Source organism: Epinephelus moara, chromosome 10, assembly GCF_006386435.1.
Source record: "Epinephelus moara isolate mb chromosome 10, YSFRI_EMoa_1.0, whole genome shotgun sequence".
Lineage (NCBI taxonomy): Eukaryota > Metazoa > Chordata > Actinopteri > Perciformes > Serranidae > Epinephelus > Epinephelus moara.
Window position 1 is genome coordinate 37794021 of NC_065515.1, and position 18010 is coordinate 37812030.

The following is an 18010-nucleotide window of genomic DNA, read 5'->3' on the forward strand; positions in this document are numbered from 1 at the left end:
ATAGTACACCAATGATGACATATTTATGAATGCAGACATCGATTTTTGCCGATAAACAACTGAAAATGCTAAACAATGTCCCTTTAAGGGCCACACCCTAGATTAGCTCTCTTCTCTGGTTTATCTGTCTCCGACACTGTGACACAAGAGTTTCACCTATCTGATCACAAGACTATCATTTTTGATCTCAATTTGCAACAAACTTCTCCTGTTCATCCTGCTCTCCTCCACTCCCGCATCATGAATTCCTCCACTGCGACTATGTCTGCAGAGGCCCACAGGGAAGCTCCCATCATTACCAGCAGTAAGGCTGCACCATCTCATGTAAGCACAGAGATATTTGTCTTATTATTGAACAGTACTGATTTGGCCACTATTCACTGTGTTGCGCCAGTTAAAAGTAAAGAACATAAGCCTTTAGCCTCACCATGGCTTGACAACAATACTAGAGAAATAAGGAGAGCGTGTAGAAGGGCAGAGCAAAGGTGGAAGCGGGACAAATTGCAGATCTCTTTTCAAATTCTGTAGGGTCTCTTGAGTAAATACCAGCAGGCTGTCATAACTGTCATAATCCCAGAGTACTTTTTAGTGTTTTAAACTCTGCCACCTCCTCTACTCCCTCCTCCTGCTTAAAAGCCTCTGTCCTTAAATGTGAGGAATTCCTAAACGTTTTCAGACACAAAATTCTTAATATCAGAGCTAGTTTTATTCCATCTGTAAATAGTCTCTGAGAACACTGCAGTTTGGTATTCCTTTAACTTTATTACTTTACCAGAGCTCTATCATATTGTTTTTTCTATGAAGACCTCCACCTGTTCTCGCCATGTTTCCAACTAAACTCTTCAAAGAAATCTTTGGCACCATCGGCCCCAGCATTCTTTCAGTTATCAATAGATCCCTGGAAACCAGCCATGTTCCCCAAAATTTCAAACATGCAGTTGTGCAGCCCCTTGCTAAAAAACAGAATCTAGATCCTTCACTCTTACATAAACAGACTAATCCCCCATTCTCTACTGACCAATCAAACGTCCCTTTCTTTTGAAAATACTTGAAAAAGTAATTTATGAACCCATCTGGCTCCAAAACTGCTTTTAAAAAAAATTCAAATCTGGTTTCAGAGCTCTTTGCAGTACTGAATCAGCCTAACTAAGAACAACAAATTACCTCCTCCTAGCTGCTGACTCAGGAAACTGCTCCGTCCACTTGCTCCTAGATCTAACCACAGCCTTTGACACAGTAGATCACGCTTTTCTCATTCACAGATTAAAGGAATGGGTCAGGGTGTCTGGTTCTGCTTTAAACTGTCTCTCTTCATATTTATACAACAGATCCTTGTCTCTATCAGCAACTAATTTTCTTCCTCAGCTTCCATCTCCTGTGGCGTCCCCCAAGGTTCCATACTTGGTCCAGTTCTCTTCTTCATGTATTTACTTCCGCTAGGCCACATTATTCAAAAACATAACATATCTTTTCACTGTTATGTGGACAACACACAGATCTACCTCCCCTCAGAGCTGATCAACATCGACAAACTGACTGACCTCAATAACTGTCTTCATGACATAAAATCCTGGATGGTTGCCAATTTTCTCCAGCTCAATGAGAATAAAACTGAAGTTATTTTATTTGGACCAGGGCATTTGACCAACATTATTTCTCCTCATCTTGGCCCATTAGCCGCATCATTTAAATTACATGTTAAAAAGTCATACTTGACTCTGAATCGAAGTTTGACAAACAGATCAACTGTGTAGTAAAATTAGGTTTCATGCAGCTGCGCACCATCTCCAAATTCAGATCAATTCTCTGTACCTCTGACCAGGAGGAGGTCATCCACGCTTTCATATCCTCCCGCCTTGATAACTGCAACTCATTACATTTTGGTATTACTCACTCTTGTTTGTCTTGTCTTCAACTAGTCCAAATGCAGTAGCAAGAGTTTTAACAAGGTCCTCAAAGAGGAGGCACATTACCCCCATTCTTGCCTCCCTACACCAGCTGCCTGTTAGCTACAGGACAAATTTTAAGATTCTGGTATTTTCTGCAAAGTGTTTAAAAGTCTTGCCCACTCTTACATTGTAAAGTTCCTCTCCCCATATCACACTTTGAGAGAACTGAGATAATCTGACCAAAGATTACTGTCTGTCCCGAGATCCAGGTCTAACTGTTGTGGGGACAGGGCCTTCTCTATCACTGGAATTCTCTTCCTCCCACCATCTGATTCTCCCCCACCACTGAGATTTTTAAGAGTCATCTTCAAGCAAACTTTTACTCACTAGCCTCTAACTGTGTGTAATGTAAATGTCATTATTGCTGTGCTGTCACAATGTGATGAGAGTATTAAAATGAGGATAGTTTTTACTATAGGTCTAATAATAACAGTAGTGATATTCTGTTATCACTGTTATCATTGTATCGCTATAATATCTCAAACTTTTGTTTGTGTCCTTCCTTTTGTTTTTGCTGTGTGTGTTGTAGAGCACTTTTGATCAATAGTGTTTGTGCGTAAAGTACTATATAAATTTGACTTGACTTGAGTTGCAGGTGATTCGGTTGACACCACTCCATAAAACTGTCCACCACACTTATGTACCCAGCCTCCTGTCCCCAGCTGATACAGCCTATAGCCGCAGAGTCATCTGAAAACTTCTGCAGGTGGCAGGACTGTGGGCGATAATGTTTTCTGAAGTCTGAGGTGTTACGTTAAACAAGAAGGGAGACACTTTTCCCTCAACCTGTGAGGTAGTTGGTGGTCCAGGCCAGTAATGGAGCATCCACCTGCTTGTCCAGTAGCTTAATTGTGAGCAGGGCAGGCTGTGTGGTGTTAAAACTAAAAAAAAAAGAAAATACCATGACTCTCACACTGCTGCCAGAGTAGAAGTATAAAGTAGCATAACATGAAAGTACTCAAGTAAAGTACAAATAACTCAGAATCATATTTAAGTACAGTGCCTTTACTGCCTTAGAAAATGTACTTAGTCACATTTCACCATTGCTGCTGACAAATAGCTACACAAAACACCAGTCATTGATATAACAGAAAGCTAACTTTCTCCCTCCGTCCTGTGAGTGGCGCTGTGCTAAAAGACCCGCAGCCCTCTCAGAGACTCTGCTCTCTTTAGTGAAGCCTCCTCCGCTGCTCCCACTCTCTCTCCTCCTATTGGCTGATCGGTCAGCCGCTTCCTGCTACGTACTGCACTTTGTAGTACTGTAGTTTGGTTTACGGATGCTGAGGAGACCTGTCGGTACCCTCACTTTCAACACACCGGACAGGCAGGTTTTTTTTTGTCCGTTCTTTCGGTCGGTGTGGCAGCTGAGTTTAAACATCCAGCGGAGAAGACATGGCCCTGTGCTCCGAGCCTGCTAACGTTAGCTCCGCGGTGAACGGACAGCTGAAGAAAGAGAGGAAGGTGGCCGTCATCACAGGCATCACCGGGCAGGTGAGGTTCATTCATACCTAAGGCACACCTAGCTAATTAGACTGTTGTCGAAAAACACTTTAACGATCTCTGTAGTGATTTATTTCATGGGGATATGCTTGTTTAAACTGCCGGTGGCGTTTACACCTATGTCAGGTGCTTAAAAAACTCAGTGTGTCACTATTAAATCTCCATTTGCCCTGAAATTATATCTTTTCTGTCTTCTACCTCTGGCGTTTGAAGTGTGCTAATTCCCTCTGTTGATTTAGGTTAACAAAGTTACACTGAAGTTGTGCCTGAAGCTGTTTACCGTTCAGTTTTGACATATCTTGCCAGAAGAGAGGAGAAACGTTTTCCATGAAGCCATCCTTTCTTCTCCCATTGTCTCTCTTATCTCAAACACATACTCCCACTACAAGGAAGTTGTCAGGTTACACATTAGCCACCTTTCCATTGATATCCCTTCTGTAGCAGCTAAACAGTAGTGGACATTATGTACATGCACTCAAGTACTGTAGGCCTACTTAAGTACCACTTTGAGGTCCTTGTACTTAACTTGAGTACTTCGCTTTTCTGCTACAAGGCTATATACTTATAACAGTACTCCACTACATTTTGGAGGCAAATATTGTACTTTTTACTGCACTCATTTATTTGATACATATAGTCATTAGTTACTTTGCAAATTCAGAGTTATAATGCAATATGTAATTAAAAAATACATTTTGATATATTATTGTGGATAAAGGTAAGACTTTATTGGGGAAATGCACAATCTACCCAGCAGTATATAAAGTAAAACAATAAGCTCCACTTCTACCACTAGCAACATAAAAGTAATGTATGCATCGATGCACCAATTATTATCATTCAATAATAGACCCTCATTATTCTAAAATGGGCCATTCTGCACAATAAGAACTTTTACTTTAAGTATTTTAGGTATATTTTGATGCTAATAGGTTTGTACTATGTATGATGCCTCACTGACACCTGCACTTCTGCATTAGTGCTATCATTAAATCAAGGACCACGTCCTGGAGTTTGTGGTGTCATCCTTGACATTATTATATCATGTTTGTGATTCGATATACTCCTTCTGGTTAACTTGTAACTACTTTCTCTGAACTCTTAATTTATTACTAATTAGGTTACACTGAATGGTAAATGAATAAAATAGAGCAGAATCATGACCCAAAAGTGATGTGTGGAGTATGTAGAATAAGGCTGGGCAATGCGGTTGACATCCTTGTTACAGTATATACATTATATAGAATATATAGGGTTGCAACAAATGATTGTTTACATTATTGATTATACTGCTGATTATTGTCTCTATTAATTGTTTTGTCTCTCTTAATTACTCTCAAGACTTAATTTGTTTTTATTCACACATGTTGTATGTAAACGCGCATTGAAATGACTTTGTATGAAATGTGCTATTTGAATAAAACTTAATTGATTGATTGATTAATTGATTTGCCATAAAATGTAATACCATAGTGATAATGACTATAATTTCCCAGAACCCAAGGTGACTTCTTCAAATTCCCTACTTCGACATCTCAAAGATATTCAGTGTACTATATGGCACAGAAAAGCAGTAAATGAAACCAGCAAGTCTGCGATTTTGCTGGGAGAGTTATTTAAAGAGTCAATCAGTTATCACAATAGTTGCAACTTACTTTTATTACAGTTGAGTCAGGTGATCCAAGTGGAGGTTGTAGAATAAGACAAGGCAATATAGTGTAAATCCTTATAATGTTATAAGAGATATAAATCACAATGTGGCAATTTTATACAAAGTCTCATATAAGATAACCAAAGTGATGTTCATGAGCAAAAACAAAAACTTCATTAGCTTATTTTGTAATCTTGCAGCTTGCTCATACATATTAATTTGGAAAACAGATGATAACATGATAAGAGCTAATGTATGACAAATGTGTTTGCTGCCTTAAATTCCAACTGCATGTCTCTCACAGTGTTTGCAACATATGTATAGGAAAACCAGTTTTAGAATTCATACTGTACCCTCAGTGAGTGAAGTCAAGATTACAGGTCTGTGAACCACCCAGTCTACTTCCTTCTAGTCCTAAAATAAGAGATAACAATACACAGAAGTAAAGTCTACTTGAAGATATTTACTTTGTGCCTGTCAGCTCAGACACATAGAGTACAAAGCACAGTTGATATCAGCCCTCCTAAAAAGTCAACAGTTTGTGGACATATTCATAGGTGTTTTGTTGGTCAATGGTGCATGGTGTCCCGCTCGTAGAACGCAGACTATCCAATCACAGTGTAGCATCTACCAGCTCCAACAAAGGGCCAAAAAGTACACAGCTATGCTCCATATATTTTCATGCAATCATTTCAGATTTCCTTCATTTTCAGGCTCGTTATGTGGATTTTGAGCTGGGCACGTATATTAATGATACTTGTTACCTGGAGAGGGTGTAAGGGGATAAACGTTTCTTCCGCACGTGTTAGAAAACTACCAAAGTTATATCCTTCTAAATTCTAAGTATGCTGATTTTGCTTTTTAATGATTATAACACTGAATAAAGACCTACCCTGCTTCAGAGGAACCAGGGATGGGAAGCAGGGAAACTGACAATATTCAACTAGCTGTGTGTCATTGCAGTGTGTGCAGATGAACGCTGTTGAGCTTCCCATGGAGCTCCCCGCCTGTCCGGCACCAGAGGACTGGTGGCTGGCGTCACAGGCATAGACAAACACTATTTTTTCACACACACTGTGATGACGCACAGCTGGTTGAAATTGGGCAAAGTTTCCTTTTTATATTCATTATCTTCTGTTTGGATCGCCAGTGATGTGGTGGTTCACTTTTACACTGTCACCTGTAGCCTATACATAGGCTTTAACGATAGCTAAAGATCCCTTTATAGATAGATCTAGATCCCTCTGTCTGCCTCTCTCTGAAATCACTTAAAAAAAAAATTGATAATATTTCTTAAGGGAGTGCAGTTCGTTACTGTGGGCTACATGCTAACTCCACAGTGTGGATACTGGCCATGAATATGACAGTTGTGTTGGTCTGAAACTAGCAATAACAGTTGTCCTGTGCTGTGCTACACTTTACTTTGGTATAAGATAAGGTCCTTTAGGTTTATGTTACTCAGTTGCTGTTAAAAAATTTTTTAAATGTTAATTAAATCAGTGAATAATGGATATTTTAATTAGATCCCACCAGTTTACATGTACAATCTTCCTTTGAGTGGTAAAACCTGCAGTAATTGATTTTTTTTTTGGTCCATCTGGGGGCAGCAGGAACAAGCTGTTTGCATGCACTCCAAAGCAATGTCTGAATTATGTAGGAATATAAGAGGAAAATGTAAGGGTAGAGAGGATGCTGAGGTTCAGAGTCCTTGACAGTTTGCTCATGACCTCGACCAAAATGACTGGATGTGTGGGCCAACATGAATAAAGATAATCATCTGTTTGACAGTGTATGTATGTGATGTGTCTGAGAGTAAGCCATTTGATGGACTTTATAAGCAGTAATGTATGGTCTGTGTCAAACTTTGGACCATACTAGTTGTGTTTTGAGAGGCCTTAAATGGAGGATTGTTATATTATTTGTGTTTATTCTATGGACACAATTCAGTCATTGTTAAAGAAAATTTAGGAAACATCTAGGTGATTCTGTATATGATCTATGGGAAGGCAGGTACCAGGTTGACTTCAAAAGGACTTCCTGTTTGACAACATGCTGCTACTGTGATGGGAAACATTTGTCATTGTGTAAGACATAATTGTGACCTTTACCTAAAGGATCATTATCCAAGCAAAAGTTCTAAACAATGGATATAGAGGAGTGGTAGCTTGGCAGAACTGGCCTTACTGGTATTTAGTTACAGAGTAAATTACATCAGCATGGGTCAGTTTTTAAATGACACTATGACGTTAAATATTAAGTGAAAGAGTGATGATGTTGTCAAGCGTGTTTGCTCTCATTTTACTACTATGGCTTTTTTGTCATTGTTTCTGTGCCTGGAGGTCAGGAAGTTGTGTCATTGTCATGGTTACAATGAGAAAGGACAAGGCCCAAATTGATTGTCATGAAAAACCTACCCTGAGAGTAAAACATGCCTAAGTCCATTCACTATCATGGTTAGAGACTGAGGCTAAAACCTTGCCTTATGTAAGCAGATTTAAAACAGCTTTTGTGGTTCATTTCACCTTTAAGTGTAGTCAGTATTCAGATTTGCATATCACACGCTTTTAAGTCCATTAATGCGTCTATGATTCCCTAATTGCAAACATTAATGTGTCATAGTTTGGGTTTAGGTTTTTGATATTGGTTGTAATTATGCTTAATGTGTGTCTTTGTATTTTTATTATTTGTTGTGAAACCACAGACACCAAGAGTATAAAAGCTGATTTTAAAGACCAACCTCTTTCTCTCTCTCGCTCCTTGTTCCTGCTGCTCTGTTCTTTTTGTTTGGCCATTGCAAGGAATTTACATGATTTTTATACAAGTTCTTTGGTTCGTCAGATAGTTGTCAGGCATTCCAATCTGATATTTTACCTACAAATTCAATTGCACTGACATAAAATCTTCTATAAATGCATATTGCATAATGTTCTACATATTTATATATATTGGGAATACATTTTGGAATAGAATTGAAGAGCCATCATGGAAGATGGTCAACCATTTCTCTTGGCCATCTCTACAATAAAGAAGTGGGTTGATGCTCTTCAGAAAGTTTAATGTGTAAGCTAGCTTTTCTGTATTTAAATTTCTCAGCATGGCTATTTCTCGAACGATGACAGCAGTGTGAACCTGTCAGATACATTTGCATCTCAGTTTGCATTTGAATATGGGTGTTTAAATGTGTGTCCAAGAAGGGCATTGTTAGTTTCTGGGAGTTCATTTTCAAACAAAATAGGGCAAATAAGCAGAGACCTGGGGACTGTTTAATTGTTTGAGGTGAAAGTTGTAAGTTGACCGTTCCCAGAATGCAGCCCTATCCCCTTCACGATCAGAGGTCTTGGAAAGTCATTTTCAGTATCTCACATTCCTTCTCTCAAGCAGCACTTTCCAAAACTCCTCCTCCCCTCACTGTCTTTAACAAAAAAACAAAGAATAACAGTGTTAATTCATTTTTATATCACTGATCATGGCGATACCGTTGAATACTGTGAGGCAGGAGGCAAGCAGCATCTGGATAGATCATCTCAGAAGTCACTAGCTGGGGTGTCAGGGTCACAGTGATGCCATAAATCGGCTGGCGAACTGTTCATATATTTCAGGGCAGCATGCTGCTCAGTCTGAATATTTTTGACTGTTGTCTCAGTGTGAAGTATCGGAGTGAGAGGGTGTGAGTTATGGGAGACCACCTGAGTGCCAAGGCAGAGCTGCAGAGCCGGGCAGGGGCTCTGGCTCATGGTGCTGTTTTACGATCCGGGGTTATGAAGAGGACAGCTCCAGCCTCTGTGTTGTTCGACGGTAAAACTTTATTTTGGCTTTGAGGTTCACACGTCTTTCTTCTGCCCCTCTGGTTGGGAAAACAAGGCTGCACCGCCATATGACCCCCCCGAGCTGTTTGATGCTCATCCTACGAGTCTCTTTTCTTCATCCTTCTACACTTCTCTCATTCCGTCCTCGCCTCCTTCCACTGACTCCTCTGTTAGCAGCACAGGATAGAATTTGAGTGAATGCCAGCAATAATAATCATAAAGCTAAGAATCTGTGCACACATCCCCTCTGTCGCTCATAATGGCTGCTGATGGCTCCTTCAAGGCTGATTCCTCATCTGAATGAAGTCTGGTAACTTGTAGTTAGACAGGAAGAGATGTAAGTTCAGCTGGAGTGAACACAGGGATATGGATTCAAACTCAAGTTTTATATGCGTACTGTACGTTCAGTGAGTGAAATGAAGATTACAGGAAGTCATATTGATACCAGGAAGCTCTCGTCATTTTTTCCAGTGACCAACCTGATTTCCTGAAGTAGAGGGGGGAGACAGAGATTCATAGTACACCAAGTGTTCCTACTTACTGCTGTGTGTCTGTGTGTGTTTATGTGTGTGCATATGCTTGTATACGTTGTGGGCTGTGATTACAGCATCATTAAACCATCTCAGGCCTAATTGCAGACCAGTGGCGTGCTTAGCAGCTGCTCCTTGTGGTCTAATCAAAGCACATTAAAGTGAATAATTTGTAGTTTACACACAATGACAAACGCACGTACAGCCATGAACTCTATGTTTGCATAAATACATGCACAGTGCCTCCAGGCACACAGACCACGCTCTTTAAATTTTGGTCTTTACATTTGTTATTTTTTGCCTTAATGCTAGGCAGGCGACCTAACCTTGATTAGGTACTTAAGGTCACAGAGCGTCTCTAGTGATACGATTTGGTTAAGGTCCCAATAATTCATCATTCCACCAGCAGGGGGCACTAAACTCATAGTTTGTGCAAAGACATCACAGACTCCCTCCTTTGCTTTGGCTGAAGATGACATTGATTGGTTGATAGTCCTATTAGTTAAAGAAGTTTGAACTACTTACTACATTATATTTGCGCACACTTACTAGTATGTACAAATATATCTTTAACTGCCAAAAAAATCAATGTCTTGCTTCTGAAATGTGAATATTTGCTACTTTTTTGGTTTCTAGTGGTAGTAAACTGAATATGGGTTTTGGACATCTGAGTCTATTTGGGCCCTGGGTAATTACAGACAGGATAGGATAGGACATATTGCAATGTAATTGGCCTATACACAGTATACATTTAGGCTTTCCATCCAAGTGAAAGTGACCTCCATGACAACAGATGAAGAACTTCATTATATGTCATTGAAAAGATGGTATATAAATGTAAATATTTCATCAGAAATTCTCAAAAACACTCATTGCAATCAGAATTTTACTGATTCTTCCACTCTTTTCTTGGGTAGAAAATGATGAAATGAAAAAAGTTTTTTGTGGAAACAAGTTTATAATTCTTGAAGTGAGGTATGAAGAGTTTTAGATTGTCCTGAAACTCGGGTATTGTGTTGGCACTGGCATTGAAAAACACATAGCTAGTGTCTGAGGCATTTGTTGCGATTAAACATATTGGAGTGACATGATTATTTTTCTTCTCTGCACTGCAGAAGCAGCACATCAATAGAAGAAATAGTTTTAAAGTGAAAGACCAAAAACTTCCCAGCTTTCTTGTGAGAAACACACACACAGCAGTGCCACCTACTGATATTGATGTGCACCCATCCTCTTAATGAAACCACGAGATGATGATGTGATAATGATGGGAATGTTGATTGGAGCTAATGATAGCACTCAGGGAGGCAGTTCTGATGAGCGAACATAGTGAACATATTTCAGACACATGGACTGATTTAGTCTAACATCAACATCAGCTTTAGTTTTTTTCCCCCTCTGTCCTTTCACCGTCTCCTGTTTCATTAATTCTATCTGAATTTCCCTGTCTCACCATTTGTTTTCTCTAGTTTTATGTAATATTGTTAATAGAATTGTTTTGATTATTACATTTTTAAAGGCCTATTGTATTTTTCTGAAAATTAGGACAGAAAAATACAGAAAATGAAGAAACAGACATGAAAAATATTTGAAATAGACTGCTAAAAAAAAATCAAGGGAACATTTAAATCACAAATCAGATGTTAAGGAATGAATTATTCAAGTTGAAAATCTTCACTGATGTACACTGTATAATTTGTTGAGAACACAATGATGTAATAATGGTAAATGGAAACCAAAATCATCAATCCACTGAGGGCTGGATTCAAAATCACACCGAAAATCAAAGTAAAGTCTGTAGTGGTACTTGGCAGCATCAGATGCACAGGTACATAACATCCCAGGTGCTCAATTGGATTTAGGTCAGGGGAACGAGAGGGCCAGTCAATGGCATCACTGCCTTCGTCATCTGCCTACACACTCTGGCCCCATGAGGCCAGGCATTGTCCTGCACCAGGAGGAACCCAGGGCCCACTGCACTAGTGTAAGGTCTGACAACCGCTCTGGCAATTTCATCCTGGAACCTAACAGCAGTCAGGGTACCGTTGGCTATGACATGGAGGTCTGTGCAGCCCTCCAAGGATATGCCTCCCCAGACCACCACTGACTGTCACATGTGCTCAGTGTGAACCTGCTCTCATCCGTGAAGAAATCGGGGCGCCAGTGGCAGTGTTCTCTGGCAAGTGCCAATGGAGCTGCACAGTGCTGGGCTGTAAGCACGGGTCCCACTAGAGGACATCAGACCCTCATACTGCCCTCATGGAGTCTGGTTCTTCTCTGTTTCATGTTTCTGGTCAGAAACATGCACACCAGTAGCCTGTTGGAGGTCATTTTGTAGGGCTCTGGTAGTGCTCCTCCCCTTCCTCCTCGCACAAAGGGGCAGATACCAGTCCTGCTGCTGGATTGATGCCCTACTATGGCCCTGTCCAGCTCTCCTCGTGTAATGGCAAGTCTCCTGGGATCTCCTCCATGCTCTTGAGACTATGCTGGGAGACACAGCAAACCTCCTTGCGACCGCATGTATGGATGTGCCATTCTGGAGGAGCTGCATTACCTGTGCAACCTGATGTGATGCAAGTTCTGCCTCATGCTACCAGTAGTGACAAGGACACTAGCAGAGGACGAAACTACAGAAGAATCAGTCAGGAAGGATGAGAGAGCAACAGTGTGTAGCCACCACATGCAAAACTATTCCCTTTTTGGGGGTTTTCTTGCTTTTTCCTCTCCATTGCACCTGTTGTCACGTTTATTTGCACCAAAGCAGATGAAACTGATTCACAATCAGTTGTGCTTCCTAAATGGACAGATTGATACCCCTGAAGTTTAATTGACTTGGTGTTTTACTGTGACCATTAAGTTTTCCCTTAATTTTAATATTTTGAGAAGTGTATATTAACACACACAAAGCTATGCATCCAAACAGCTCCACTTGCACACTGCAGTCCTTAAAATGTCTAAGAATTATTTTTAAAGATCTTTGAACATGGTTAGTGTGTTGGATTATACAGTATATGCCTTTACATTACTGGCAGGAATTAGATTTATCTTCTTTTTGATTTGTAATGTGTTGTCTTTTTGTACCCTAAAAATATGCAACATGTGCACACTTGTCAATTGTTTTCACATATATAAGAAATAATTTAAAAGAATTAAGGTCCATTTAAGGACTAAAGTAGATAGATTCCTCAAACATGAAAGTAAAAGTATCAAATTTCAGAAAATTATTCTGATTTTACCCTAACCCCTACTACCCCTGTGTAAGATTAGGAAAAGGCTCACACCTGAAACTATATGCAGCTCATGAGTTTTTTACACTCTTGCGCCCCCTGCAGACGATTCATGCTACTGCAGACAATCCTTGGCATTTAGAGGAGGGATTCACGTAACACTTTCATAACACCAGTATTTGAATACGAGACAAACATTGTCTTATACTTCGAGTAACTTTCACTGTACTGTTGCTGAACCAGCCCTTGGGCTTATTTTCATGTAGCTATAGAGCAGAGAGATCTCACTGTGTCAAAGGCCAAAGTGAGTCTTTGAGAAGTTCATAGTGTGACATTGACCTGGCAGGTGAGCATGTAGTTGTGTGTGTTTTTGTGTGTGTGTGTGTGTGTGTGTGTGTGTGTCGACCCCCCCCCCCACCCGCTCCCACCAAGCGCCCAGCTCCCCATAACAGGAAACAGCGAGGTGAGGCCAGGGTTTATGGGCTAATACGGCCTCAAAGGAGCTTCTTGTTTTGAAACAGAGCTGCAGCTCTTCAGGCTTGTTTTCCATATTGGTCTGGCGTGGAACGCTTTGACCCTGGCACAGGGGCAGGAAAACATGACACCGGCCGGAGCTTTGAACACCGTGGGGACGGGCAAGGGGCTGCCAGTGCCCGTGCCCATCTCCTCCCTCCCTGGATTAGGCAGAAACAGGTTGGGTATCAGTGCCAACGACCGCACAACCTGAAAGCTCAACCTGCAGAACTGAAATTATATTAAGAAAACATTTCAGTAGTACATAGGCACACATTCATTTTTATATAACAAGAAAAAAAAAGGCTAGCAGTGAGTCTGTAGAGGATTGTACTAATGCTTTAGCCCATTCAACTTTGTTTCAAAGCAAAAACAATGACGTAAGTGAGAAGTGTGTAAATCCAAATTAAAAGCCTATTCAGGTGGGTAAAAAGATGCTAAAAACAGCCACATGTTTTGGCTTACACCTTCTTCAGAGTGTTTAAGCCACAGCTAGGTGGTACAGTATATAAGGCAATGTAATCAAGAAAACACCGTTTTTCACCTGATTTTATTTAACTATCCTCACATATTAGATTTTCCACGCCTCTTAACCATGCCTCACAGTCTTCATTAGTGGATGATGATGTCATGGAGACTGACTGTAGGCCTTTTTTTAACATGACATTTTGACATGTTACAGTAGGAAAAGCACAGGTCTAAATAATAAAAATAGCTATGGCTTGATTCTATTTAGCTAATGTACTTTTAGGGTCACTGTCATGGCTTGATGCATGCCTCAATACTTACAAATAACAGCCACATCAGCAGCCAGAAAAAAGAACATGTATATGAGGTTTTGTTGTCTTTTGTTTTGTTACACCAGCCCTGTTTACAACAGCACGGTAAAGCTGTTTTCGTCAGACAAGTTCTGATAAACCCACTGTTCACTACCTGCAACATGTCAAGGCAATGTTGTCTGTCGGCCTGTTTTCCTCTGCCCCCTAGTGGCTATAAATCAGCTACTACCGGTTTAAGACTACTCACTGAGAACTTAACCTGAGAGATAAAGTCTTGGCTTTCTCTACTTGAACAACTACCAGCGTTTTTTTCCAGCACGTAGTTATCCGTTTGGGAGGGTAAAGCTTCCACAGGCAAATTGCTCCATGTCAGACTTCGCCCACCTGTACAGCCTCTCTAGGAGCATGCGCCAATGCAGCCATGTTCCTGCCCCAGTACTGAGTGCAGGTTCTTGGGTGTCCTCCAACATCCAGGCCTCCTAAACCCTTTCCCTTCACTACTCCCTGCCCTCCACCTCAACGGTTACCCCCAGACCTGGAGAGGACACATGGGGCTGGCAGTATGAGTGTGTGTGTTTAGTGTGTGTGTACACGCACATATGTGAGGGGGATTGAGGGATGAATGCCATGACTAGTTCGGAATGTTCCAGAGTGTTCCAGAATGTGCGGTCGGAAAGTCTGAGCAGGGAAAAAAGACGAGGAGTAACATGGGTGAGGGGAACAAGACCTTATTGACAGGGCTCGCTCTCTCACACACACCAATACACACACACACACACACACACACACACACACACACACACACACACACACACACACACACATTGGCCCAAATGTCTGCCCAAAGCTCGTAATTCATGTGGATGTTATACCTAATGATCCCAGGACACAGTGTGTAGCAACAGTGTGGAGGTTTCAGGAGGGTTGAGGTCCAACTCCATAAAAGAGTTTTTCTTGTCATGTCCATTAATGTGTCATGGAGTGAACAATGTACAGGTTTACTTTCCAACAAATCACTACACTGGCCAGTTTCACCAAGAAATGTATTAAAAGATCATTTAGAGGTTTCCTGGTGGGACCTCTCTAAAACATCTCATAAAATACCACATTTGGAGATCTGTTGGCGTAAGCATAGATAGAATGATAACAAGTAGGCCACTTACCACACCTATTCAACAGAAAACAACTTCTGCCTTACTTACAAGTCCTTTGTCCACCTTTGAACAACCACATTGATGCTCACCCTAATTTTCTGTTGTCACTGGTCTCTAATGTTTCTCTTTTTTAATTTGCATTGCTTAAGATTATCCTATTAGCTATGTACTTGTAGCCTACCTAAGACACAATAATGATTGTCCATACTTGAGACATATACTTCACCGAACGCATAAGAAACTTTATAGAGTGCGACCGATTCAGCCGATATGGTCTTATCACTGATATATCAGTATTGGCGTACATGTTTTTCGATATACACCGATATGATTTTTTTTTTTTTAACAGTACACAAACCTTTGGGGGAATTCAACAATGATGTAATTACGTACTTTGTCCAGCAGAGCGCGCTAGACTCCATTGTTAACAGTGCCCTCAGCACTGTGGAGCCGTGTGCAGACAGCACATGAACAAAAGTGCGTCACAGCGAAATACACGGTTGTTGAGGATTTAGCGGTCTCCTCTCGGTAAGTTACAAACTAGTTTGTGAAATACATGCTGGAATATAAATAACGTTAAACAATGACCCAACCATTTTCTGTTATTGGTATAACCAATATAACATTAAACCTGTTGCTGTTAACCCATCTGTTTGCCATGTTAGCAAGGTAGCGTTAGCTAGTTAGTTCGTCAGTAAGTTACAGTTATGTGATTAACGTTATGCAATTAACGTTAGCAGACTGAAATGCAAGCCTAGAGCACCTCCCTGCATCTCAGCAGGTGATGGTGCTGTGTTGGTTTGAGTCTGGTAAGTTTTGACTTCATGTTGTTACCTAGTTGGTGAGACGCAATACTAGTAGCTAAGTAAATAAACAATGTCCCTTTCTTATGATACTGTCTTCCCAATGTTACATGAGCTAACTAGTTAATCAGGTAACTACTTTACACCTTGTCAGCTGAGTGGACACCAATCTGTGTGTAACATTACACCAAACTGTTTTGTTCTGGACTCTTGGTTGGTACATCCCCCAACCAGACAGTTGCAGTCTTTGCTTAACGAAAGTCTGAACGTTTCCTCTGGACATGTAAAGTATAATACTAAATCCGTATCCTACACTGTATTAAAACACTGCTGCCGTTTTTTCCCTTCTCGGCAGCAGCGAACTGTATGCGACATTAATGTCAAATATTAATGTTCAATATTGCCAGAGATTATATGTTTTGTTACGCCATTATTAGGCAATTAGTAATTATTAAGGGCTGTAACATATTTTGGCAAAGTAAAAAAAACAGATGTTTCTTTGGTCCAGCACCCACTCCATTGGATGTTGATATGTGTGTGTCTTTTGTACTGTTTTTGCTGTAAAATATTTTGACCTGATAGCGACAGATTAAAATATAATAACTTGTGCTATTTAGGGCTGGGCGATATGGCCTAAAAAAAAATCTCCGATTTTTTCACAAAAAATCCGATTCACAATTTAAATCGATTTTTTCCCCCTCCTATTTAAAAAAATATATATATTTGCCTGGTAGCACATACCTGGGGTCCAAAACTTTCAGCATGTGAATAAACCCCGGCTTTTCCACGGTAGCCTATATATGGGCACCATATCTCTTGCAATATACATGGCGACTGCATCTGTGATCGCTTTCCACCGGACCCCTTTCTTATCATACGGCAGTGTTTCCCCTACCATCATATTGGATCACAACAGAAGTCATTTAAGGTTACCTTTCCTATAGAACAGGTCTATACCTTGTCCTTTTATTAAACAAACTAAATAGCCTTATGTTACAGGCTGAGCCTGATGTGTGTGGCTTGTGTGTGTGTGGAGCTGTCTATGTGTGTGGTTGATGTAGGTATGAGACGTTAGTGCGCCGGGTGTGGTGTGTGACGTCAGACGGATGCGCCCCAAGGCTATTCAAGAGAAGGCTGAGACACGGGGTCCGTCCCAAGTCTCTTAAATTACTGCTAGTTATCTTACCTAGCTGACTTTGCTAGCTGTTTAGCCCCTCCCACCTAGGAAAAAATGCGAGGAGCTAGCACTAGGAGCAATGAGCGAGCATTGTCGGTTTAAGAGACATGAGACGGCCTTACTCTGAAGCGTCACGTGAAGCGACGTCCATTCCTGAGGACGGCGGCACCACTGGATCTGCTCCGTAAAGCAGCCAGCGTCTGGCGTTACTATGGGTACATCACAGGTCTCATTATATTCGCTGATCAAAGCCGTAACGACGGACAGACGTGCAATAGATGTCGTACAGAACAGATCAGCATGATAAATTAACAGTAATCCGTATGACACAATGAGACAGAAAGAGAGATACAGAGAGAGACAGAGACAGAGACAGAGAGGGAGACAGTGACAGAGAGAGATGCAGGACAGACGGTAATGACAGTAGCATACAACAACATGAAAGTAATAATATTAATTAATATTAATATTAATAGGCTAATTAATATTACCAGCAAGCTATTAAACATTCCACTCACATGACATGCAGGACAATTAATGATGGGCAAATGTGTTTGGGTGTGTGTGTGTGTGCACGTGGTGTTATATCAACACGTGTGGTTCTGGACATGAGCAGCTGCACATTTAACAGCCACACATCACCGACAGTCCGCTGAACAACGCAACGGATTGTGAATGAAATAAACTTAATAACAACATGNGCTGCACATTTAACAGCCACACATCACCGACAGTCCGCTGAACAACGCAACGGGTTGTGAATGAAATAAACTTAATAACAACATGACAGTCTTGCACGAAATATCATCAGCGTTACTCTTTGTAGTCACGTAGGCATGTGAATGACAGCGTTTCATTGCAACGAATGCATGTAATGGGTACACTTGCGCTGTTTCTCCGCCATCTCGTTCAAATGGGCCA

The 18010-nt window shown here is 40.8% G+C and overlaps 1 protein-coding gene across 1 annotated transcript in view; it reads left to right on the forward strand.

Moving 5' to 3' along the window:
• Window positions 1-3192: 3192 nt before the first annotated feature.
• The window catches only part of gmds (GDP-mannose 4,6-dehydratase), a 218111-nt gene continuing 203293 nt past the window's right edge, over window positions 3193-18010 (forward strand). The window contains exon 1 of the mRNA XM_050054237.1: window positions 3193-3440. Within this exon, the coding sequence (XP_049910194.1) occupies window positions 3342-3440 (99 nt within the window). The 5' untranslated portion in view covers window positions 3193-3341. The remainder of the gene's footprint in view (window positions 3441-18010) is intronic.